The 24,002-nt window shown below is 35.4% G+C and overlaps 7 protein-coding genes across 7 annotated transcripts; 3 read left to right on the forward strand and 4 right to left on the reverse strand.

The window, feature by feature from the left end:
* The first annotated feature begins 502 nt into the window (after positions 1 to 502).
* LOC100747761 (14-3-3 protein epsilon) lies at positions 503 to 9,252 on the forward strand. Its single transcript, XM_012383488.3, has 4 exons — positions 503 to 797; positions 3,634 to 3,940; positions 5,500 to 5,843; positions 6,569 to 9,252. The coding sequence occupies exons 1-4, from the start codon at positions 734 to 736 to the stop codon at positions 6,622 to 6,624; spliced, it is 771 nt and encodes a 256-aa protein (XP_012238911.1). The 5' UTR covers positions 503 to 733; the 3' UTR covers positions 6,625 to 9,252.
* LOC100746965 lies at positions 9,214 to 14,681 on the reverse strand. Its single transcript, XM_003488078.4, has 5 exons — positions 13,015 to 14,681; positions 12,517 to 12,642; positions 12,302 to 12,457; positions 11,562 to 12,038; positions 9,214 to 10,924 (listed from the first exon to the last, which is right to left on the reverse strand). The coding sequence occupies exons 1-5, from the start codon at positions 14,371 to 14,373 to the stop codon at positions 10,580 to 10,582; spliced, it is 2,463 nt and encodes an 820-aa protein (XP_003488126.1). The 5' UTR covers positions 14,374 to 14,681; the 3' UTR covers positions 9,214 to 10,579.
* A 79-nt stretch (positions 14,682 to 14,760) lies between these two features.
* On the reverse strand, positions 14,761 to 17,044 carry LOC100747086 (malate dehydrogenase, mitochondrial). The gene is made up of 5 exons (XM_003488079.4): positions 16,799 to 17,044; positions 16,193 to 16,408; positions 15,843 to 16,115; positions 15,254 to 15,583; positions 14,761 to 15,176 (listed from the first exon to the last, which is right to left on the reverse strand). The coding sequence occupies exons 1-5, from the start codon at positions 16,871 to 16,873 to the stop codon at positions 15,048 to 15,050; spliced, it is 1,023 nt and encodes a 340-aa protein (XP_003488127.1). The 5' UTR covers positions 16,874 to 17,044; the 3' UTR covers positions 14,761 to 15,047.
* A 303-nt stretch (positions 17,045 to 17,347) lies between these two features.
* Positions 17,348 to 18,894, forward strand: LOC100747404 (general transcription factor IIH subunit 3). The gene is made up of 6 exons (XM_003488082.4): positions 17,348 to 17,568; positions 17,699 to 18,195; positions 18,268 to 18,390; positions 18,459 to 18,594; positions 18,674 to 18,710; positions 18,787 to 18,894. Exons 1-6 carry the CDS (start codon positions 17,559 to 17,561, stop codon positions 18,860 to 18,862), a joined length of 879 nt encoding a protein of 292 aa, XP_003488130.1. The 5' UTR covers positions 17,348 to 17,558; the 3' UTR covers positions 18,863 to 18,894.
* A 28-nt stretch (positions 18,895 to 18,922) lies between these two features.
* On the reverse strand, positions 18,923 to 20,727 carry LOC100742897 (sideroflexin-2). Its single transcript, XM_003488129.3, has 6 exons — positions 20,142 to 20,727; positions 19,913 to 20,083; positions 19,622 to 19,814; positions 19,252 to 19,547; positions 19,131 to 19,178; positions 18,923 to 19,061 (listed from the first exon to the last, which is right to left on the reverse strand). The coding sequence occupies exons 1-6, from the start codon at positions 20,297 to 20,299 to the stop codon at positions 18,956 to 18,958; spliced, it is 972 nt and encodes a 323-aa protein (XP_003488177.1). The 5' UTR covers positions 20,300 to 20,727; the 3' UTR covers positions 18,923 to 18,955.
* On the forward strand, positions 20,510 to 21,368 carry LOC100743135 (dynein light chain 1, axonemal-like). Its single transcript, XM_033319791.1, has 3 exons — positions 20,510 to 20,548; positions 20,722 to 20,870; positions 20,939 to 21,368. The coding sequence occupies exons 1-3, from the start codon at positions 20,510 to 20,512 to the stop codon at positions 21,330 to 21,332; spliced, it is 582 nt and encodes a 193-aa protein (XP_033175682.1). The 3' UTR covers positions 21,333 to 21,368.
* Positions 21,369 to 21,381: 13 nt separating this feature from the next.
* Positions 21,382 to 23,306, reverse strand: LOC100747521 (zinc finger protein ZPR1). The gene is made up of 3 exons (XM_003488083.4): positions 22,951 to 23,306; positions 22,200 to 22,878; positions 21,382 to 22,062 (listed from the first exon to the last, which is right to left on the reverse strand). Exons 1-3 carry the CDS (start codon positions 23,074 to 23,076, stop codon positions 21,527 to 21,529), a joined length of 1,341 nt encoding a protein of 446 aa, XP_003488131.1. The 5' UTR covers positions 23,077 to 23,306; the 3' UTR covers positions 21,382 to 21,526.
* Between the last annotated feature and the right edge of the window lie 696 nt (positions 23,307 to 24,002).

Here is a 24,002-nt window from a genome sequence, read left to right on the forward strand (position 1 = left end):
TCATTACTATCCAACGATCGGTCCATTTACCTACCATTACCAAAAGCCGTCGTTTGATATCTCGCATGCTATAATGGAATACATTGGAATGTTATTCTGCTTCGTTTTATAGTTTGCTTTTCATTCTGACGCGCGCGAAATCATTAACATCCATGACCTTTATTATACTTCCGTTATAAAAAATAAAATCAATTTTCGTAAAACATGAGAAGAGCTTGTTACTGAAATTACTTTAAATAAAAAAATGGAAACATGTATGATGGAAAAGGTCGAAATATTTGTTAAAGAATTTCTCTTTTATTCCGCGTTTTTCGCATCTAGTTCCTTATTCCGATAAGACCAAGACGTCATCGATTTTATGACGTATGAATGAAATATATATTAAGAATTCCTCGCTTATCGTAATTAAGAGGAAAACGGTCTGATAGATACGCCGATATTTTTGTTTCTACAGTTTTACCGGATATTCAGTGAATTGAACCGACATGCGCGCGGCGTCAGTAATCGGATGACGTCACGCGTAGTAATACACGTCGAGAGCGCATGGCGAGTGGAGCGTCTGCAGAGGCTGCGCGAAGTGGGAACTGCTTTCGATTGTTGGCGGGCGCCGCCATCTTGGTCAGTGAGCTTGCGAGTGGCTGTACGACGAGGTGTACGTATTTCGGTGAAACGAGTATTTGGTGCGATTTCCCTGAAACCTTTCGTCTACCCGTGAAATCCACAAGCATCCAAGATGTCGGAACGGGAGGACAACGTTTATAAAGCGAAATTGGCTGAGCAAGCGGAACGCTACGACGGTGAGTACATATTTTCCGGGAAAAGGACCCGGCCTGCGCCAAAATGAAATCTACGAAATCGACCACAAAGCACTGCCACAAAGAGAAAGGAGGTAGCACCGCCCTCGTGACGTGCCTGCCGTACGATTTCATCGGATATGTAACGATCCTCTTCTGAGAATCGAGAACCTCGAACTGGGATCATGTCTCATTGGATCTGTCAAAAACCTGTGAAACGTCAAATATGACTAATCCATACACGGTGTTGGCCAAGTTGCCGGTTCGTAACCGGTGTTTTTTTTTTATTAAAGGGTAGGTTTGTTCTTAGATTCTCTGTCACCGAGTTTGAGGTTCGTTAGAATCTGTCAAGATACTCAAGTTATCCAGAGCTCTTTCGAAGGATCGGGCAAGAAGGCATGAAAAAAGTTTCGTCGTTTTTGGGTTATATTGGTTTCGTCGAAACAAGTTAGCTAACGCCGAGACAGCGTTGCTAGGCGTGCTGTGTTCATTACTTTACGGGGTCCCTCGCAAGATAACGAGACAAGTCGGTCCTTCACCGACGTGTATGACGCATAGACACGGCACGATACTTACCAATCGCTGCCGGGTTACTCCTTAGACACGTAGTAACGCGTGCTCTGCTCGTGGCATTTGGCCTTGAAAGCCGAGAGAAATCATTTAGTCGATCGACCGACCGATCTATGGAATCGACGATAACACCTTCAGAAAATTGTAGCCTCGTAGCTTTTCCTCTATATTTAATTTTCTCGGGTATCATTTCTTATTACGTAGTATCTACGCAGTAAGGTAATAATTTCGATTGTAGAAATTTTTACATCGCTTCTGGCGAAAGCAACTCGTAGTGGGGTCACTCGTTGCGGTAGTAGGGGGAACCGTCAAATCTCTTCGTTTTACAAACCTCTCTCGTTTTGCATTTCTCCCTAGATGTATTTTACTAAATACCGCTTTGTCTCGTGGGATGTTATCGAGCCTGCAAATCAAGCACACGCGTTTGACATTTTGCGGAAGTACAATGTATCTACATATAAATTTCTTGCAACCATTTGGTTTCTCATATTTCTTGTAAACTAATTTCATTTTAAGAACAAACGTATCCGAATGTGTCTGCTAGTGAATTGTAACATTTTTTTTTCGATAACTAAAGAAAATCCTTCCAATAAATTCTTCATAGATACACATTCTAGCAATCTCATACCTAAACTCATCCTATATATTCTACTTTAGTAAACTAAAAATTACTAGAAACCATGTTACACCTTTTTAAGGTTGAAAATGAAGAAAGGAACGAGCTAACGACGCGGACAAAGGCAATAGCGTTTTCATTTATTCTGTGAAGCTGCTTTTCATAATTTCGCTGTTTTCGTCACCGCGTGAGCACGTTAATCGAGACAGGCATATTAAAGGGTAGAAATACTGGCATGTAGAAGATCCCTGGTTGAAACGGCCGCTAAGCGTGAAGAATGACAGGGTAGAAGGGAGCGGAGCTATTGCGATTCTCCCGGGATGAGGAGAAGGAAGGGCGGTGGGCAAATTTGAGGGTTGAGCGAGAGCAAGACACCGGAGGGGGATAGAGAAGGGAGAGGAAAGGACGACGGGCGAGATTACGAGTGGAGGGTGAGAACGGGAAGGGGTGAGATATGCGGGCAGAGTGGGGGAAAAGAGGGGCCATAGCAGAAGGAAAGTATTGATCTGTACTAGCTATCCTACGTTTCTGTACACCTCCGTCACCGGGTATACCATGTTCACAGTAATTCTTGCCGTCCGGAACCATCATGAACTTGAGCCTGATCTCTTCTCATAAATGTCATCATGAAACCTCTGTTGATCTTAGCCGGCCGATAATAAAGAGAGGATATAGATTAATCTTCTCTGTAATTCAAATATTTATACATTTAATGGTCGATGAATTATGTTACTTCAATGATAATAATTGATTATTCTAAGGGCATCCGTTTCTTTTCTTTTTTTTTTTATGAATAGAGTTATCGTAAAGAATTTGAGAGATTTTGAATTGTATTTTGTATTCTGGAAGTAGGACCCCTTTTCCATCATCGTCTTTAATCAGTTCTTCGCTTATTGCACGCTCCCGTAATAACTTTTACAACCAGCTATCGATCCTATCGCGGAACCACAGATTTTAATGTCGCTTGAATATAAGATGCAACAACGCATTGACGTATCAAAGTTGATGTCCACTTTTCAAATGATAGATGACAATGTAAACGTATCGTTAATCAGACTTATTTTCTGCAAGTGATGTGAATAATGAGACGCAGACAAAAGTACGTGTACGCAGATCGATATCATTATTCTCGAACATTGTGTATCTATAGATAATAAATACATAATGCTAACCAACTTCCTTGCAAAGTTCAAGGGGCAGCAGGTTAATATATGCTTGTGCGCCACTTTATCCTCTTTCTCGCGCAGAGCCTCTCTAATATCTCAGATGAAACTAATAATATATTTACACACAGGGTAACCACTTATTAATAATCAATAAATCATTTCCGATTCATTAATTTCCCATGATTGCATGTAGCGTACCTCGGTAAGTTCGATACCTTTATCAAAACATCGAACATACATTCTTTCATCTTAATTTTCATCACTTCAACAAAACATTATTATTTGAAAAAATATCTTTTGAAATCTATTTGTAAAATATTAGTTTAAAAAAGATGTTTATCTTATCTATATTAATTTCTTATCTTATCTACAATTCTTTCTCATTTTTTATATTTATTACTGTTGCTTGCCCTTTATTCCTTAGAAATTTTAAAAATTTCAATTTAATGACACTTTCGTCGACGGCGACGCCGGCGTGATTTTGCAGAAATGGTCGAGGCGATGAAGAAGGTTGCCTCGCTGGACGTGGAGCTGACCGTCGAGGAGAGGAATCTCCTTTCTGTCGCCTACAAAAATGTGATCGGTGCGAGAAGGGCGTCTTGGAGAATAATATCTAGCATTGAACAAAAGGAGGAGAACAAAGGCGCCGAGAGAAAGCTGGAGATGATCCGCCAGTACCGATCTCAGGTCGAAAAAGAACTGAAAGACATCTGCGCTGATATCCTCGGAGTTTTGGACAAACATCTGCTCCCATGTGCGTCTACTGGAGAGTCGAAAGTCTTCTATTACAAAATGTAAGAAAACTGCTGACCTTAAACCGGGGATTCCATTTTTGCTTTGTATTCTTACAAGAATGTTCTATCTAACATTTTCTTAGTTTTCAAGAGACATATATCGAAAAATTTAAAGTTCCTCGTGTTTTAATTATATAATTAGAGGTATGTTACACGCGCTATTACGAAACAATTACTATATATATATTAGGTTGTTCGAAAAGCGTCTTTCTTTTACAGACACGTCTTTTACAACGATGCATCTTTATACAAACATGAAACCTAATTTGTCGAACATTGTGATCTTTATTTTGATAGAACAAAATGAATCATACGTAATTCGATAAAATAATATAAAACGAAAAATGTTATGCATCCATTATTTCCTTATAAAAGGAAAGAAACTTTTCGGACGACCTAATATATGTATCAAATTGAATTAAGGCCAAAGGAGTATTGACCAGAACATTCGAATTAATTTGTATGTTGAATGTCATCGATTGTGAAATCGTTGGAGTTATATTGTAAAGTCAAAAAGAGAGTTAGTTTTTTAAGATAGCATTCAAGATTCTGGAGAGCGAGGCAGTTTAAATTAAGAAGTAACAAGCAACACGGAAGAACTTTCCGTTTCGGTCACTGATTTTTGAGGTATATTATTTTCTAAAACTTTCAGCTACTGTTTCGATAATTAAATGACGGTACGATACTCGTTATTTAACGACTATGGCTTATGAATAAGCTAGAGATTTGATTTTACTGTATTAACAGTAAAGAATATTTGTGTACAGTAGTCTCTTGGAAATCTTTTATCTAATATTTGAAATTAGCTCGTCGATTTCACCATCCGTATGTATTGTGCGTGATTCGCACGATTTAATTACAAATAATCAGTACTTTTACGAACATCTACGCCGCAGCTCATTAAACTTAATGTTACAATGAATATTAATAACATACATGTATGTTGTATAAAATATGCCGGGCATGAATGAAAGAAACTAGCGAAGGAAATTCTTAACAAGGCTGAGACATTTTTACGAGATCATAATCTTTTAAGAAATTATGCTCTATGTATTCTAGTAACAGATTATAACTGAAGATTAGCACGATATATATATATATATATATATGGAAACCACAGGAGCTAAATGTAATAAGTAATTTTTGTTGATTTTCTGATTTTAATATCACTTTAGAATTAAACTGGAGGATTTTAATATGATACAACTGAAGATGGAAACAAGCTATTGTCTATTCAAAAACGTAAATCTGTTAAGAATAGCTGATAAGTTGGCAATATTTTTTAGAAGCGAAAGGTATAATTATTAAGACAAACACTATTTTGGAAATTTTGAAGTAAATGAAAAATCCCACGCATACCTGCAAGACCATATAAAGATATAATTTTGATAAAATAGAATTAATTGACAACATAACTGAATTGTTTCAAAATTCTTTTTGTACAAAACTTGTATAAAAAGATAGAAAATGTGCATCTACTGTCGTCTTGACATCTAATTTTTAATTTTTTTATAATAAAAGTTGACCAGGTTTAAATTTCCACTCTTTTGTTTTTGTAGGAAGGGCGATTATCACCGTTACCTTGCTGAGTTCGCCGTCGGCAACGACAGGAAGGAAGCGGCAGAGAACTCTCTGGTCGCTTACAAAGCGGCGAGCGACACCGCCATGACCGACCTTCCACCGACTCATCCCATCCGCTTAGGATTGGCGCTCAACTTCTCCGTGTTCTATTATGAGATCCTCAATAGTCCCGACAGAGCATGTCGTCTCGCGAAAGCTGCCTTTGACGACGCGATCGCGGAACTAGACACGTTGTCCGAGGAGAGTTACAAAGATTCTACCCTCATCATGCAGCTTCTCAGGGACAATCTTACTCTCTGGACGTCGGATATGCAAGGAGACGGTTAGTATATCTTTTCGTGAAAAAAATCGCTCGTTGCGTTTAAAATGTTCACCACCACTACACCAGACTGTAGAAGCGACGTCGCACGATCAATAATATGTATTGCAGCAGCGCGATAAGATCTTCTCGTTATATTAGATTTTTCATAAAACAACAGACTCGTGTAGGAAGAGTAGGTTGATTTATTTCATGATAAAATTTATATTTTATGCAGAATGATATAAAAGTAATGCGATTGAAAGCTTCGACGTTTGAAGAAAAGATGATATTGGGATGGTAAAGCTTCTTTAGAAGCTCCAAATTTTGTATTACGTTACTAATCCATTGATCGCAAATGACTCTGTATTATAGCATTTAATTTAATTATTGAAATCATATGTGTATGGGTGATGGGGTATTAGAATGATTAGTCTGTGATTTAGAGTTCGAGGCTGATCGCGAAAACGAGGCTGCGGCTGTTTCTACCAACGTTTGAATTCAGGCATATCCCGTCCAATACGCCCTTGCATTATAAAGTCACCTGGTGAGCAATCCGATCGATCCTTCTCCTTCTTTCTCCTTAACCATTTAGATCCTACAATTAGCAGGTTAGGGTCAAAATAACTCACACCCAGTTTTTGATTAGTAGTTGAGCCGACCCTACCCTACTGTGTTATACAACCAATATTTTATCGTGATTGAAGTGGAATGTGTTTATTAACGAACTTTCTTCTTGTGTTGCGCAGGGGAGGGCGAACAGAAGGAGCAGTTGCAAGATGTGGAAGATCAGGACGTATCGTAACTCTAACTGTAGTGAGTGTTATCTTGCGCATATAAAACTGAAAAAACACAAGAAAGCAAAAAACTCTTAATAACTTGTAAGCAAAAGAAAACAATTCAGCAGGTGGCAGTTCGGGGTGGGAAGGGGAGATGTTTAGCCATTGCGTGACCCTAAGCACGCACGTACGGTTACTCCAAAAAAAAATACAAACAAAAAAGAAAAAAAATCATTCGAAATAACATACACACATTGAATTAAGGAGCGCGCAGAAAAGTAACAACGTAAAAAAGGACGTACACTCTGCGGTAAATAGGGAGACTGCAAGAGCATTTAGAGTGGCACTATTCTTTGCCTTCTTTACGTATTGAGAAGAAAACAAAAATGCTGTCTTTTTCAGTGGACGATGTCGAGAATGTTGAGTTGGCGCCGACTGACGTTATGCGCATATATTCATCCATATTAATTAAACAAAACAACAAAGAAGAAAAACACGAAATGAAAGAAACAAAAAGAGAGAAGAATATGCGCTAACCCAGTCGGAATAAACTCTCATTTTTTGTTAGTTTCAGTGAGTGAGAACGAATAGCATTATCCCCCACCCATAACGTTTCACCAATAACGAAACATGTTAATGGCTCGACGTCGATCTAAGTGCATATTGTGTTCGTTTGTTTTCACCCATCCCCAATCTCCTCCTCGTCCTCTTCCCCGCTTTTTTACTGCGCGCATCATTATTCTCGCATACTATAATAAATAACGTTATTATTAATGTATGCGTGTAAATCGAGTGTAAATCATCTGTTTATCTAAGGGATAAACGCGTCTCCTCCAGAGTTGGAGATACGTGGTTGATCGATGTGTTGGCTAAGAAAACAGTCAAAATAGAACCACGCGCCTTCATCTCTGCTTTCTGTATAAGATATTATGAATGTACTTCCGACGAAGTGTCCCGGTTTGCAAACCAAGTAATTTCATACACCATATAGATTTCGAGCATGGGTTCTCTCGTGTAGTCACTTTTAAATATGATTTAAGAACATGCGCTTACCGCGAAAGCGACGTACTTAACAAAATGCAATAACATCAGTCTGTCTTAAGTCTGGCTTTCGCAGAATCAAATTTCATGTTAAAATCGAGAACAACAAATTCTTTTAATTGTGAGTGAGAAACAAAATGTACACTATTCTCGACGTGCTCTTTCATACTCCGATCAGTCGTACTCCATCACGACGAAAGAGCACTCTGGTCGTCGAGAGGAGGGTTGAAAACAAAGAAATCACGGTAAATGAATTTTTAACACGAAGAAGAGAAAGAATGGGCAAATTACGTTTCACAGACAGGAAATAGCAGGAAACAAGTAGCTATCTAGCTAGTCTGTAATTGTGGTTGTACTTTTTCATACGCCCCCTCTGTAAACTATAACGATCACTGTGGTATAACGAATTACAGAATAAACGATTGTATCCCGACTCGTTCTTCACCCGCGCTCACTTTTGCTATTATCACTGTCCTCGATTCCACTGTATCTTAGTTGATCTTAGCCGTGCGTCCATTCACCTTTTTATCGATGAACCATTCCGTCGATTTTCGCTTACGAGAAAAAGAAATATATATATTAAAAAAACAGCCGGGAAACATTCCAATGATAAAACGTTAGACGGACTTCATTAGTCTTTACGCGAAGAATTTGTTTGCGCATCTTAATCGAGGTAAGCTTAGCGATACAACAGTAGAATTATTTGTTTGTCAAGGTAAATAGTGTCGGTCGAAAATTTGTTATGTCAGCGTTGTAAAACGATCCTTTAAGTGCAATGTTTCTGTGTTCAAGAATAGTAACGTCTTGCTTGATGATTCAAACATGCAAAGAAGTTACATGTGCAAGGTTGCGTGCTTGCATATCTCAGTCGTAACAAATATGTTTCTGACCGTCACTGTGTTACATGTAGAAAAAAACCTTCAATCCGTGCAGTTTTCTCTCGCGATCGAGAAAATGTCGATGACGTTCGTGTAAGCGTGCAGCAAAAAAGCGAGGTGTATACCTGAAGAGAGAAACAGAAGCCGAAGGGAACGCGCTAAATGAAAAATGAAAAATCGAGAACTCTGCCTAGAAATTTTTTGGTGTACATCGTGCCCCTGTATTTAGGTATTAATAACACGATACAAATTGATAATCATGTTATAAAGTAACGTTACAAAGAATAACTCAAAGTAATATCAACGGCACCGTAAGTAAGTATATGCGAGTAATCTTAAGATCATAAAATTAAGGTATTGAAAGAAAAAAAAAAAAAGAACAAGAATTTAATCGACGCGAATCGTTCAAGCGATAATGTGGAGAGAAACGAACAGTTTAGAGCGTATCGTGGAATAAAAAGCAAAAAAGAAATCACCATCCCGAAAGTAATTTTGATAATCGTGTGAGAAACACGCCATGAAAGGTAATGGAACCGTAAGAAGGGAAGAATAAAGAACAGTGGAGGAGCAAAGAAAATATCGGAATCATTGGATAAGAATTGCATATAATATATATTATATATATATAGTTTACGTAAAATATACGTAATACGTGCATAACATACCACGCGTACGAGCGATAAATCTTTGAAAAAGAAAAAAAAAAAAAAGAAAAAGCAAAATTTTAAGGTACAGTAAAGAAAACTTGTCAGTGGCAGTTGAATGTGGCATAAATTGAATTCCAAACGACGATAAACTGTGAGATACCTCATCCAATTACTTGCTTACACGATGGATTAAAAACAAGATGAGTAGCCAAACGCGATAACATTATTATTATCGTCGACGATGTAGCGTGTGATTCATAATGAAATTAATAAAAAAACAAAAAACGTAAATGTAGTGTTCTCGGCTAAAATAAAATAAAATCGTAGGTAGGCATTGATACCACCTGAATTTCACTGTAGGATTATTAGGGACGAATAATAGATGATCGGTGTATCGATTGAGACCGCTTTTATCCTTTATTCATTATCGTTGTGCGTGCTTAGTCAATTTTTATAAAAAAAGAAAAAACACGGAAGAGAAAGACGGTAAAAAGGAAATAACACATACAACATTACACATCTATTGTTCCATCTTTCTAGATGTAATATATTTGCTCTTATCTCTGTATTCTAAACATTAGTTGTATATCTCTTTCTATTTCTTCTTATAATTATCTTCGGATCATTCCATCTTGTCGCTAACCCAGTTCACGAGAGCGAATAATTAGACCTGGATATCGAAATTTATCGTCATTTGGAGGAGAACTAAATCTGTCGTTTCTTTTTTCGGATTCGTATGCGTTCTCACGCTCTGTACTATTACTACTACTAACTATTATTACAATCAATGCGATTACACCGGATACGACCTTTTTCTGTAAAACCACACACACACGTGAAAGCTACAAATAAAGTAATTACAACTCTCTAATCGTTTCTTCGGATCTTTATTAATATATATTACTAAATATCAACATACGCGTCACTGTTAAAAATTATAATTAAATATATAAAATATTGTCTGTATCGCGTCATGTGTCATCGGTTCAGAGGGAGTCACCTGAAACCAGGATCTTCAATAACAATTCTAATGAACGTCACAGAATCATAATTTAATACATAAACAAAAAAAAAAATATACATATATATATATATAAACGAATCCAATGCTGGTAGCAATTAGAGACAGGCATTGTTACAGGGTGTGGAATACAACTATCTTAATTACACGCTGTAAAATACCATCGTCTTATGTTCTACATTTTTGTGAAGTTACGATGCTATAAGAGAACACTCGGCATACATTAAATCCTCTGATATCACAAACAAACATATTCTTTATATATTAGGTGACCCAATCTGTTGTATATCGATTACTTAATCACGGAATAATTTAATTTGCTAATATTGTATACATATCTTTTGCATTGACCGCGTGAGATTCCTTTAATCCACGATTATCAACTATAACGCGTTTACACAATCATCGATCGCGAACCACTGGCTTCCACTTTCTGCGACTGATTATCTTTTCCGATAATGTTCTCGCGAAAACTCGACGAGTTCGTCAACAGACGTCGTGGTCGTTTATTAATATCCACCTGCTTCAGAATTCGACTCAACGAGTTATCTGTGCCCTTCATGATCGGAGACAAGCTGAGGCTCGGTGCTGTTCGCGTTTTAATTATTCGTCCGCTCCTCGGCGATCTTGACATCTGATCGCTCGTTCTGCGCCTGGCAGATTTTAATTTTACGCTACGTAGCATGTCCAAGGAAACCACTGGCCCCTTTGGTCCTGGTATTGTGTTTCTTCTGTTCTCCTGAAATTAAAATTTATCCTTCGTATATTCTAAGTTTTTGATAAATGTATTTTGTATCATTTTTGCATAAGCAGTTTCTTGCAATATCTGGGGGATGTATAATTGCGTGGAGATCTCTCGAGAAAATCCGCGTTTTATTTTTCAAACATGTAAAGATCACCTTGGGATTTTTAAATAACCCCTCGAGTGTCCGGTCGAATAGCAACGAGGGTCGAGGAACAATTAACTAGACTGAAAATTGTGCCGCTTTAACGAGTGGTTAGATCTACCGGAGTATTTAAAATACTTCAACGAACATCCAAGCGAACATATATTCGCTACTCTAAAATACAATTCTCTTTTATACAGTTATGGTATTTTTTGCATCATTTATATTTAATTTTTCTTTTATCCGCTACTGAGCGCAACTTTTCTCGGATATTAACCAGCAATAATCTACGATCAAATACGTAAAACCCAATTCGCGAAAGATAAAGAACGGTAATTCTGTCAGGACAACTTAAGCGACTTTTCTAACTGAAAGCCGACTAATCCTCCGAACTATAGCAAGGTCTAGCTTCGAAAGGACAGAGTTCTCCACACCACTTGTTCATATACTCCAATTAACGGAGCGGCGTGTAACAATCCTCGGATTTACCTTAACGTTCTGCGGTGCTTTTTTTAGGGTCACCTTCAGCAAATCCTCGACGGTTATAGCTGGCCTATTAAACAGCGGTGTTGAGCACTTTCTCGAGGGCATCCTGACGCTTCTGCCGTTGTTCGGGGTGATCGGTGTAATCGGCTGCGCCGGTAACTGTGCTGGCGGAAGTGCAGGAGCTGGTGGAGGCAGAAATGGCAAAGGAGGTGCTGGAGGTGGCGGGGGAGGTGGGGGAGGTGGAGGAGGTGGAGGAAAAACAGCAAACGGGGTAGATGATAGTGAAACTGATGGTATCGGTGGTGGAGGCGACGGAGATTTCTTTGGAGATTTTGTTCGCGTATCCTCCAACGCTTGCTGCAATCTTTGTAGTTCCTGTATCAAAGTTTCGTTACCACTGGCCAACTTCTTGATGATGTCTTGCATGCCGCTAACCTCTGCGGTTAAAGCACCGATGACACTTACGTTGCTTGCACGCACCTACGATAAAAAGATATGCTAATAAGGCTGATTTAATACGCGGCAGTCGTAGAATGCGGAGAATTGCAAATGAAGGGTAGCTATTTATACTCTTTTCAATTTTTCGTTTTAAGGAGGAACGTATAAACGTTTCTCACCGCTATGATACTGTATACTCTGTTTTGTATTCTTAAAGCCTTTTAACATTTTGCTCGATAACATTTTTTTGTATCGAGATAGATTTGAGTTATAAATAGTTGTCGTAATAATAGTGGATAATGTACCTGGGTAATTTGGTCAGACAAACGATTAACTTTGTCCAGAAATGTGTTGATCATCTGCTCGTTCTCCGAGCGTAACTTTATCACGATATGACTGAGCTCCTCCATTTGCCGCCTCGCTGATGTTGATGTTGTAGCGGCTTTGAAGTTTTCGTAACTCTGAAATAATTGTTAACCAGATGATAGATATAGATTGCTTATTACGTAAGCACACTTGCCTCTTTCAACACAGCCGTTATTCTTTTTATCATCCAGACGCAGAACAGAACGATTTTAGCGATGGGTTTCTTGGCTGAACGAAATCTTTGAAACTTTTTGTTTCCATGGAAGCTGGCGCATGTGGGCTGCAAATGATTACATTACAATCATATTTTTTATCATTTTCATGTATAAACAATTCATAAATTGGAATTTAAGAAATTTAAAAAACAACGTAATGAATAGGTTACGAATATTTATGCAAATTCATATTTTTATGAACATAAGTTGAAAATAAAAATAAAAAACTTCGTCATAGATTTGTTTCAACTGCTAAATACCTACTATATCTAAGCTGTAAATATGCAAAAATATTTTTGCATATTTACAGCTTAGATATAGTATTGCATAGTTTGCATATTTTGCATATTTGCATATTTTGCATATATACAATATCGTGAATTTTTAAATTTTCCATAAATCATAAAAATTCGTAATTCAGTGATAAAAAAAATTACATCTTTGAGATATTTGTTGCATCCATTAGAATTAGGCACAGCCGGAAGATCCAAAATTAAAGTGGTGGAAGATTCAGAGCTGTCAGTGCTCCAAGGCGTCTTCGTTATTGTCGGTTTAGGACAAAGATGTTTCTGAACATTTTTTTTCTCCATTGGTAATAAATTAGTAACCGTGTTAGTAGCAACAGGTTTTTCTAACCTCTCCGTATCTTCTTCATCGTCAAATTTCAGCGTGGTTCGACATCTTTTGGCAGGTGGTGGAGAGCCACTGCACGGAGTATACGAATGAACTCTAACTCTCGTATTACTCTCTACTTTCCTATAATCTCGTATGTCATCGACTTTATTATCGATCTTGTCAGTTCCATCTACAAAAGGATGCTTATTCGTTCGTTCGTTTGAATTTTCTTCCGAAGATGGTGTGTTATAAGAAAATGGGCTCATCTGCAGTAATCTTGTTTCGTCACATTTCTTATATTTTGATAAAAGATTCCCAAAAAATTCTTGATTCGCCGTTCGAACCTTCAAACTATTCAAGTGCCGTAAATTCGAAAGAATTCGTCTACACTCGCTCCAATTACTAATAAATTTATTTCCAGCCGAACTCTGCGAGTTCTTCTCATTTACTATTTCATATCTCGTATCTCGATCCCGTCCGTCCCATTTCTCTTCATATCGACCCACAGACTCGCAAGCAGAGATTGTAGTTTGAAATTCATCAAAAAAATTGTGGTATCCATTTTGAGGTTCTGATTCTGAATTAAAGTTAGCAAATTGCGGTATTAGTTCTGATGTATAGTCGCAAGGAAAATTGTAAGCCGATTTCGAGGAACAAAGTTGGTTATTGCAACTATAAACGTCGAGCCTAGTCCTTGAAAAAGATTTTTCCTCCTGCAGAGACTGGCAGTCATTCATTTCTAATTTTATTTCATCGTTCATTGACAAAGTTTTGTCCAATGGAAAGCATTTTTCTGTAGACTTGTCGATATTCTGCTTAAATAAATTTTTTACCTGTTTTATTTCGATCAGTTCTGGTCCCTTTTGTTCAACTTTTTCTTCTTTCTCATTTTTGTCTAATTTATTTAGATCTAATTCTATTTCACGAAATGTGGGCACGATTTCTAGACTTAAATCGTCATAGCATGACAAATCAGGTTGATCGGATTCGAAGAGCACAGATTCTGGGGATCTCTGATGCAAAAGTCGTTCAGTGGACCTCGACCTTTTCTTGAATGGAGTACATTTGTGTTGCACGCAATCGACCTCGTCAGAGGTATCTGATTTTTGTAATAAACTTTCCTGGGATTGATGAAGATATTGCTTACGTCGAGATTGTTTGTAAGCTTTCCTCTTTGTCATTGTGGTTTCCTCTTAAACTGCTGTTTGATGTTTATGCGAGTCCAAGGGCTCATGAATGATTAGTCAAGAAGGTATCAACATTTTGAAAGTAAGTTCACGCAGACTTTTTTGAGAAGTTGATTTGCACGATATGGATCACGAATTTTTAAACTGCTTTCGTTGATCTACCGAACGAGTATGAAACTGTTCTATTTATTTGATACACTAATGACATTGTACTAAAGGTTATCTATTTATATTTGTTTTGATTCTAATAGAAGAAATAGTATAATAGGTAATTTTCCTGACCATATAATTCCCTAAATTTGTATCGTTTATGTGCTATTGTTTTCTATAAAGTTAATAGAATGATAAAATATAAAGAAGATCGATGAGGACTGTTTTTCATTTAAAAGAAGATTTATTTTGTAATTAACAAAGTTTATCTTTAATTACAATTGTATACGTTTATGTTAAAATTAGAACCTTCGTGTTTTAAAATTCCACTTCGTTTAAAACGAGGTATATGTCTACTTATTGGCAAAGGATCCACCTTTCCTTTTTATTAAAATTCCTTTTTCGCGTACAACGCGAATCTGCTTTATAATCATTACTGAATACAGTCGAGTCTCATTTGACAAATTTATCACTCGCTATTTAGTTCATTAACAATTATATGAGCAAAATAACGATATTCATTTCTTGTTCGCGAAATCCTCTCCCTTTTTAACGTTTTTCTTAAGCTCTGGGATCGCTGCATCCAGCAGTTTCTTCTCAAATTCGCTAAGTTTGCCGATACCAAGATTCTTTTCGAGTCCGTTTTTCTGAAATTTAATAGAAATATTATTACTTAAATACACTTAAATATTAAAATACATTATTGTTTAATAATTATACTTACACCCAAGAGACACGGTGTTGAGAAGTACTTGGTGTCGCAGACGTCTGATTTAACGTAAGTGCATTCTACGATACCCTGTTCTCCGTTAAGCGCTCTGAGTACAGAGAGACCAAATCGAGCACCAGCATACGCCATTGAAAGCGTCGCAGAACCTGTGCCAGCCTTGGCTTTAACGACCTCTGTACCAGCCTCCTGAATTCTGGTAGTGAGAGCCTTCAGTTTATCTTCTGGGAAAGAAACTGAGGGATTGGTTTGTGAAATCAATGGAATAATAGTGACACCACTGTGACCACCGATAACTGGCACATTTACTTTTTGTGCGTCAAGGCCCTGAAAATAATATAATTGACATTATATATACTTTGTAGATGTTTAGCATTTCATTCATACTTCTGTAAACGCAGTAACAAAAATGGAACCAAAATAGAGATATATTTCACTTATTAAACAGTGTAACTGTATTTTGGCTATTTTACATACTTTTGAATATTATGTGCATTCTATGAATGTTTAAATTTCCTATAAATGCATAAAAATCCCAAGTTTACATATTATGTAAGATTCATTTACTATTATATTTCTTACGAACCTTGGCTTCTGCGATAAAGGTGTTTGCTCTAACAATATCAAGAGTAGTTACACCAAATACTCTATTGGGGTCATAAACACCAGCTTTTTTCAAGACTTCACTGGCGATAGGCACAGTGCTATTGACTGGATTTGAAATAATGGCAATGATAGCTTTTGGGGATGCTTCTGCTATAGCCTTAGTAAGATCTCTCACTATCGAAGCATTTGTGTCAAAGAGGTCATCTCTGGTCATTCCAGGTTTACGTGGAACACCAGCAGGAATAATGACCAGCTACAAAGACATTATACAATGAACAAAAATTTTGAATGCCTTGTAAATATTTCGAATGCATTGGATAAAATAAATACCTGTGCTCCTTTAACACAATCTTTCAGTTCATCTGGACCAGTGTATCCTTTTACTTTGGATGGAGTATTTATGTGCGATAAATCAGCGGCGACACCTGGTGTATGCACGATATCATACAACGATAATTCGTTTATAAGGCATGATTCTTTGAGAAGTAACGATAGCGGCTGTCCAATTCCTCCGCTTGCTCCCAAAACCGCGACCTTGGCGTTGCACTGTAACGAAATATCCCGAAAAAGATTAGAGAGAAACAGAGATATAAGGCATATACGCATGCGTAATCGTGAAATTAATTTACGATAGTTTACTTTCTAAAAAATACCATTTCACACAAAATTTCACACAAAAGATTTCCAGAGAAATTTATATATTATATACATATTGAATACATATTTTAAGAATCAAATGACATTCAATCGTTTCAATGATGTTCACAGTTGCATAACTAACGTACTTCACGTGTATTTTAAGTGATATGATCGATAAGCATTGTTGTAATTCTGAGTTTGATAAAGAATTAAGCACATGATAGAGGTACAAAGTAGAGTAAACTACTTGGCCAATATGATGCTTAATAGAGCTTTCAATTGCTATATAAGACTTACTCTGGCGCTGGTGGATAATCGCTTTGCTCCTTGTTGAGCAACGCTTAACACAGGCTTCAGGTATCGTGGCAGCATGTTCTCTGTGACTTCCTGATCACAAATGCGGCTGATTTCAAATTTCAGACAAAACTCGATAACCTTTCAAAGACACTCCTCCGATGACCTCAATAGCCTCAATGCCATTTCACACTTGTTTCGCTTCGTCCAATCGTCAATCTGTTATCTTCAAATATGTATATGAGCATGCGTAGTTTCGTGTGAACAATTTGCGCAAGTCGGGAACATTTGCGCGCCAATTCTTTAAGAAATCATTATGTAAATTGCAATTTACTATAGTTTTAACAATTGTATCGCCTTACCTTTCAAAAATAAAATATTTTAGTAACTTTTTGTTTTGTTATATTTGTTAAAATATGATATTTGTTTTATTATTTTTAAGTATTTTCTAAAACTACATTTTCAATTCATTATTAAATATAAAAGAAAAATTAATTAATTTGGAGTAGAATGTTTTATCTGTATTTTGATTATATTTGAAAAATTAAACATATTTGAATCTTCCAGAATATCTCTGTGGTAACGCTAGTTAGTAGCTGGGTTCTTACAAACTTGACAATACGTATAGGAAGGGTTGAACGTTTATTTTCTGAAATTTAAGCTATTAAAATTTAATATTAGAAGAGAAAGGTGATAAATTTGTAGAAATATGTTTTTAGCAAGTTAAATTTATGTTTACATCAAACAATTGCGTTAATTCAAGATGTCAAATGGTACGTAGGTGTTATCTAACCTATGAAAAAGCTGTAATATATGTTTTCCTTCACCAAAGTTATTTTATTGAAATGTACAAATTATTTTTATAATTTTGTTATGTAAATACAATTGTCCTATTTATTTTAGAAATAGAAACAAGTTTATTAATAGTTGTATTAGACGTAAACCCTGTGCAAAGAATTATAAAACAGGAAACAAGGATATTGACGCAATGCTTAGACTCTACTGTTGTTTTTGCGAATGCTCATTTAATGCAATCGTCTAATAATCAACTTGCCGTGATAGCATGTCATAGTCACGGAGCAAAATTCTTATATCCTTGTGAAAAACCACTAGAAATTAGACAAATTGACGGACAATATGAAAAGTTTACCATGATTGAACGCACCATACGGCAACAATTGCAACAAGTTATCAATGAAATTTCCATGGATAAACCATTAAATGGAGAAAGTCTTATATCCGGAGCATTGACTATGGCATTGTGTTATGTTGCAAGGTTAGAAAGGGAGAAAGTTGCTAGTGAAAAAATATATTCCAGAATCCTTGTGATCACAGCTAGTAATGATTCAGCAACGCAATATATGAATTACATGAACATATTCTTCACTGCCCAAAAAATGGTATGTCATACTTTTGTATTTTAATATCCACGCGACTCTAACTTGAACTTAATATCTTTGTTGAATAAATAGGGAATAATATTGGATGTATGCAGCTTAGATCAAGAATTGACTTTACTTCAACAAGGCTGTGATATTACTGGTGGGAATTATCTAAAAGTGCCCCAACTTAATGGATTATTACAGTATTTATTGGTAAGAAGAAAAAAAATAATTTAGTTATTTGTTGGTAAATACTTTATTTGTCTATAATCATATTTCAGTGGATATTTTTACCAGACCCAAACGTTAGATCAAAGTTAGTACTTCCACCACCTGTGAAAGTAGATTATAGAGCAGCATGCTTTTGTCACCAAGAACTAATTGATATTGGCTATGTATGCTCCATATGTTTATCAAGTAAGACAAACGTAAAAATAAAATGTATTTTAATATAAGTCTATGCAAAAAATAATAAATAAAACAAATATTTTTCCAGTATTTTGTAAATTTAGTCCAATATGCACAACGTGTCAGTAAGTATTCTAATAATGTTTCAATTTATCATAACAGTCTTAATTTGTGTGTTTCATTTCTTTCTCTTTTTTACAGCACAGTGTTCAAAATACCAGGACCTATTCCCATGAAAATGAAAAAAAAGAAAAAGAATGTAGATATAGTACATTAATTGTATTTTTTACTAAAATATATCTATTTTTTCATTATAAAAACATTACACGTTATTTACTAACAAAATCAAAAAAAGGTACAAATGGACATGTTATATACCTTTATTATAATACACTTTGTCTATATGTTCTTTCGCATGTTCCTTAAACTCTTCATATTCGGATGGATACAACTTCATCAATATCGGACTCATAGAGCTTAACAATTAAAATGCATTATCGTATGTTTTCGCATGTGAACAAGAAATAAGATATAAAATTTCTTACTTTCGTTCGGGGAAAATCGCAAGGGCGGATGGAATTGCAAATATGCAGCTATAAAAATAAATTACATCTAATAAGAAACGATTAGAGTGAAAGACCAATGAAATTAAAGTTGAGAAATTACCCTATAGCACATAAACCAGTTTGAATTGGAATTAAGATCCATGGTCGATGCTGAGAAAAACAATAGGGCATAAGTTTCTGAGTGATGATTGGAATGAGAAGAAAGCATGGTATGGACATAGCTATTCTTGAGACTAAACATTCACAAATACTTTTTACAGCTGCTACTTTTGATTTCATGAAAGGTTCTGTTTTGTCTTTCATGTATATTGGAATTCCTGTTGTGATCTCTTTGTAACGTATGACTGGCAAATTTATTATGTGACCAGTAGTCACTGCACAAAATGGTAAACACCTCTGATGACAGAAAAGTGTAAGAGGAAGTATAATGTAAGACGCTAAAAAGTATAAAGAAGCAACAAGCAACTAACAGTAAAAGTATATGATTTTTGAGCCAATATTCTTTTGCAACAAATAGTCATGATAGAGCCTGTTGCAACTGCACATAAATAAGCTTTTTTTACACTTTTATCATCGCCATTTAGTTTACTTTTGTACACGTCATTTACAATAGCATTATGTATTTGATTTACTGCTTGAATTATTATTATAGCAAGGGTACTTCTAGTAATAGGATATAATAATTACTGGGAGGATTTATTAAATCTTTTGTTTAAAAAAAGTATTCTGTTTTTGTAAGATAAAAGTTCTTATAAACTTACTTTTGACACGCTAACATAGACGCCGTAAGTATAACCGAAGTAGGCATTTGAAAGGACAATCTAGTAACAACGGGTACTAATTCACCAGTTTGTGGATGAAATGCACCGTCTCTGAGTTGTTTTGCACGAATAACATCGGACATTCGTGTTCCAGGAGGTATATTGCCTCTTCTGACAAAAGTTAATCATTTGAAATTTTAAAGTGACTGAGCAATTAAAATTTACCTACTTGTAATCATCACAGAATTGTTTAGCTTCTCTTAATTTCTGATCGTTCACAAAAATCATACGGCAATCAGTAATGAAAGCGAAATGTTTCAGTCTACCAATATACGTAGACTGATCCCATAATGGTTTATCAATATCGATTCTTTCGCCGACGTTCATCGTCTTATTACAAATTTAAGTATACCTTTCAGTTGATATTGTACGGCATTATTAACGATGATAAATTTATATTTGTTAATTGGTCATTAACTACAATTTCTGTTTACATTTCATGCTTTTATTTTGTACTAGAATTTTTATTAATTTTGAGTTCCAAAAATATAATAATAGGAAGGAATGATGTAATACTGTAAAGAGAAAATTAATACTATGAAATTAATGAATTGCCATTTTTGTGCAGCGAGTGAAGTTAACCAGAAGTAATTACGTTTATACATTGTTAATACTTTAACAACATAACATTTATAAAAGTTCCCTCTGGTTAATATAATAGGAATGGATCTATAAATCATGGTACTCGCTTTTTTACGATATTGCATTCTTTATTTTTTCTAAAAATCTATAGTGTACGTTTTACATAGGCTAAAGCAACAACATGTAAAGACGCTATTCAACGGTGGGAAGAAAAAACTGGTTTGATCGCCAGCGAACAGAAAGAAATCATTTTGTCTTTTCAATGGCCTCCGATTGAGAGAATGGATAATAATTTAGCGGCACTTACCGCCGTCGAGTTAGTTACATTTTTTCACAATGGTTTTCACAAAAATATTGAAGTCAACGACTTTTACTGTTTTCTAGGAAATTATCTCTCTCAACGAATATGATAGAGAAAATTACTGGTATCAATTCTTTAAAGAATTTAAAAATTCTATCTCTGAGCCGTAACAATCTTAAGACGTTCTCCGGATTGGAAGCAGTTGGAGAACATTTAGAAGAATTATGGATTTCATATAATCAGATCGAAAAAATTAAAGGTGTTAACGTATTAAAAGCGCTGAAAGTACTTTACATGTCAAATAATTTGGTAAAAGACTGGGCGGAGTTTAATCGTCTACAAGAAATACCGAATCTCGAAGATTTATTGTTTATTAATAATCCTATTTGTGAAAATATGGACACGGAATCTTGGCGTAGTCAGGCAACCAGAAGACTTCCAAAACTAAAGAAACTTGATGCTATACCGGTTGTATAATTATCTCTTAATCATTACACGGAATGAAGATAGAAATTTGAGTCTCGATAAAAACTTTTGCAATAAAATTGCAAAATGTATATTTACACAGTATAGTGTACATTTATAATACATTTTCTTTTCACGTTCAAATATAATACATTATATTGACATTATCGGCATTGCCTTATTTCGTGAATCTTTGCGATGAACGATTAATAGTCTTCGACTTTCATATCGTTCAACCCCAGTTCTTCGTTCTGATCAAAACTTCTTTCATATTTAATGATTTTTAAACCGCTATCTAAACCTTCATCTGACAGGCTCTGAATGTAACTATTGCCTGCTGGATCATCTAATACAAGCGTGATCTTTTGTTTCCCTTCCAAAACCTCATTTAAGTGAGATATGAAGGCTTCCATCCGTTTAACAGTTTCTGGATCGCTACTATCACCGCTGAAAGCTGTCGATGATGATAATTGCTCTTTTATCGCTACTAAAATGCCTTCTACTGTAGTGAAACGTCCACCTAAGGCAGCGGGACCGATTTCCACCTCCAGTTCGGGTATTTCCATATGACAAGTTTCAGATTTCAACAAGTCACGGCTAAAGTCCTCTCTTCCTATAACTGTGACTTCTATTTTCACTCCCGTGGGTTCGATACCTCCTCCGCTCTTGACTTCGTTCGTTCTGTGTCCGCAAGACTCGCAAACCGTTGCCATAATTACAACTTCCTTAAAATGTGGAATTTCTATACATTGAGTTAAAGATAAAGATAAAGTTTTTTTCTGAAAATGAAACTATACATGACAAAACAAAAGCAAGTACTAGTAATTGTAAACTAATTTAGAAAGTATGTCGTAATGTTAAGTAGTATGGAAAGGATACTGGTTAATTTCATGTTTGTTTCACATGGAAAATTACACTCTGGACAATTTGTTCTGAAAGAAAGTACTTCTCCTTCAATTTGTTCCAAAGGATATTCTCCTTCTTGTATAGGTTTTAACAAAGTATCATCTGTATCATTCTCCGAGTAGATTCCTAAAATATGATCTTGCTCCGTTGTTCTTTTAAACTGCACTGTAGTACATCCTTCATCTTTTAACATGGCTTTTGGATTCTCTACATGACATTCGCCTGATATATCTTCAAATATTATAGTAAAGGGCTTCTCTAAAGATTTAAGCTTCCTTATCTTCTCAAGAAAGTGGTCAATTTGGGACGCAGCATCTGGATATTTTTGCCTCCTCGCAGACTGATCTTGCTCCAATCCCACAATAGTTCTTTCTATTATTCCCTCAATTGTCGTAATCTCTCCTTTTTGTGATCTAGATGGAATCTCAAAGTCCAAGGATGGAATTTTTACACTAGTGTAGTCTGATTTAACTATTTGACGATTCAGATCCCTAGGAGTTTTAACTTGCAGCGTTATCCTAATTCCCTTGTCTGCAATTTTTCCACTATTTTGTATCTCATTATTTTGGAAGCCACAGTGTTCGCAATCAAAGGACATCACCACAATATCTTTGTAATGCGGAATCTTTGTCAAGAGTAATCTAGTAATACCCTGTATTTACAAAATAGTATATTGGTTAGATGAGTCACAGGTATTTTGTTTTTAATTGTAAATTTACCATACATTTTTTTCGCAATTCATACAGAGACTCTCTATCTCTGTTGTTTCTGGCTCCGGATCTTCAGCCGACAAATCACGAAATATTGGTTTTGCTTTTGCTTCAGTACTTTGTTTTTGATCTACTGCCATATTTTGGTTATATAGAATGTATATACTAGATTTATGTAAAAAAACTGTTTTAAGTAAAATTGAATTAGATTATCGATATACGCTGATCAATGCTTTTACGCTTTCTTATTGTACGTTTGCCTGCTAAATACAATTTTGTAAGCTCAAATTACTATTTTTTAAACACTTAGAAAACATAGTGATCAAAATAAATTAACACGTGTAAATTATTTAGTTTAACCTAGGGTCCCTATATGAAGGAGTGTAGCCAACTGAAAGTCATGAAATCACTAAGATGTTTAAATATAATAGAAGTACGTAATTTAAAAATTATTTTACTTATTATTTTTATAATTACGATAATTATACGAAGAATCCAAAATATTGAAAATTATACAGAAATTATTATCTATTGCTTGTATAAAGTACTACAAAATTTGTATTGAAAACATATAATTTAATATACAAAGCTATTAATAAAGTACTCAATTTTAAAGTAGCGCTTTGTATGATCAATAGCGAATTATTTCTTTGTTTAAAATGAAACATAAGGAAATGTCTCGAGATGCCGCACAATTTTTGTATTTATAAATATCAGCAGCAACTTCACGCATATCATTTTGAATGCATTTAAAACGGTACAATTAAATCTCGGATTTCATACTTTGAATAACAATTTTACAATTTATCAGGTAAGATAATGGAAATAATTTTTATTTTCCTGTAAAATCACACTTTCAATTTCAACAGTTCTCAACATAATAAAGCTCAAAATTGCGATTTATAATAATGATTCTTTCAATGGTGTATCGTATACATATTAATAATACTATAACCTGTGTTATCGTAGAACATAGCAGAGGCGCGTTACAAATTATCGGATCCCTGTAACGTTAACTCGTAGTACTCATGAAATATTTAATTAGCACGTGTTACGCGCGGATAAT

This window comes from Bombus impatiens, unplaced genomic scaffold (genome assembly GCF_000188095.3).
Source record: "Bombus impatiens unplaced genomic scaffold, BIMP_2.2 scf_0217, whole genome shotgun sequence".
Lineage (NCBI taxonomy): Eukaryota > Metazoa > Arthropoda > Insecta > Hymenoptera > Apidae > Bombus > Bombus impatiens.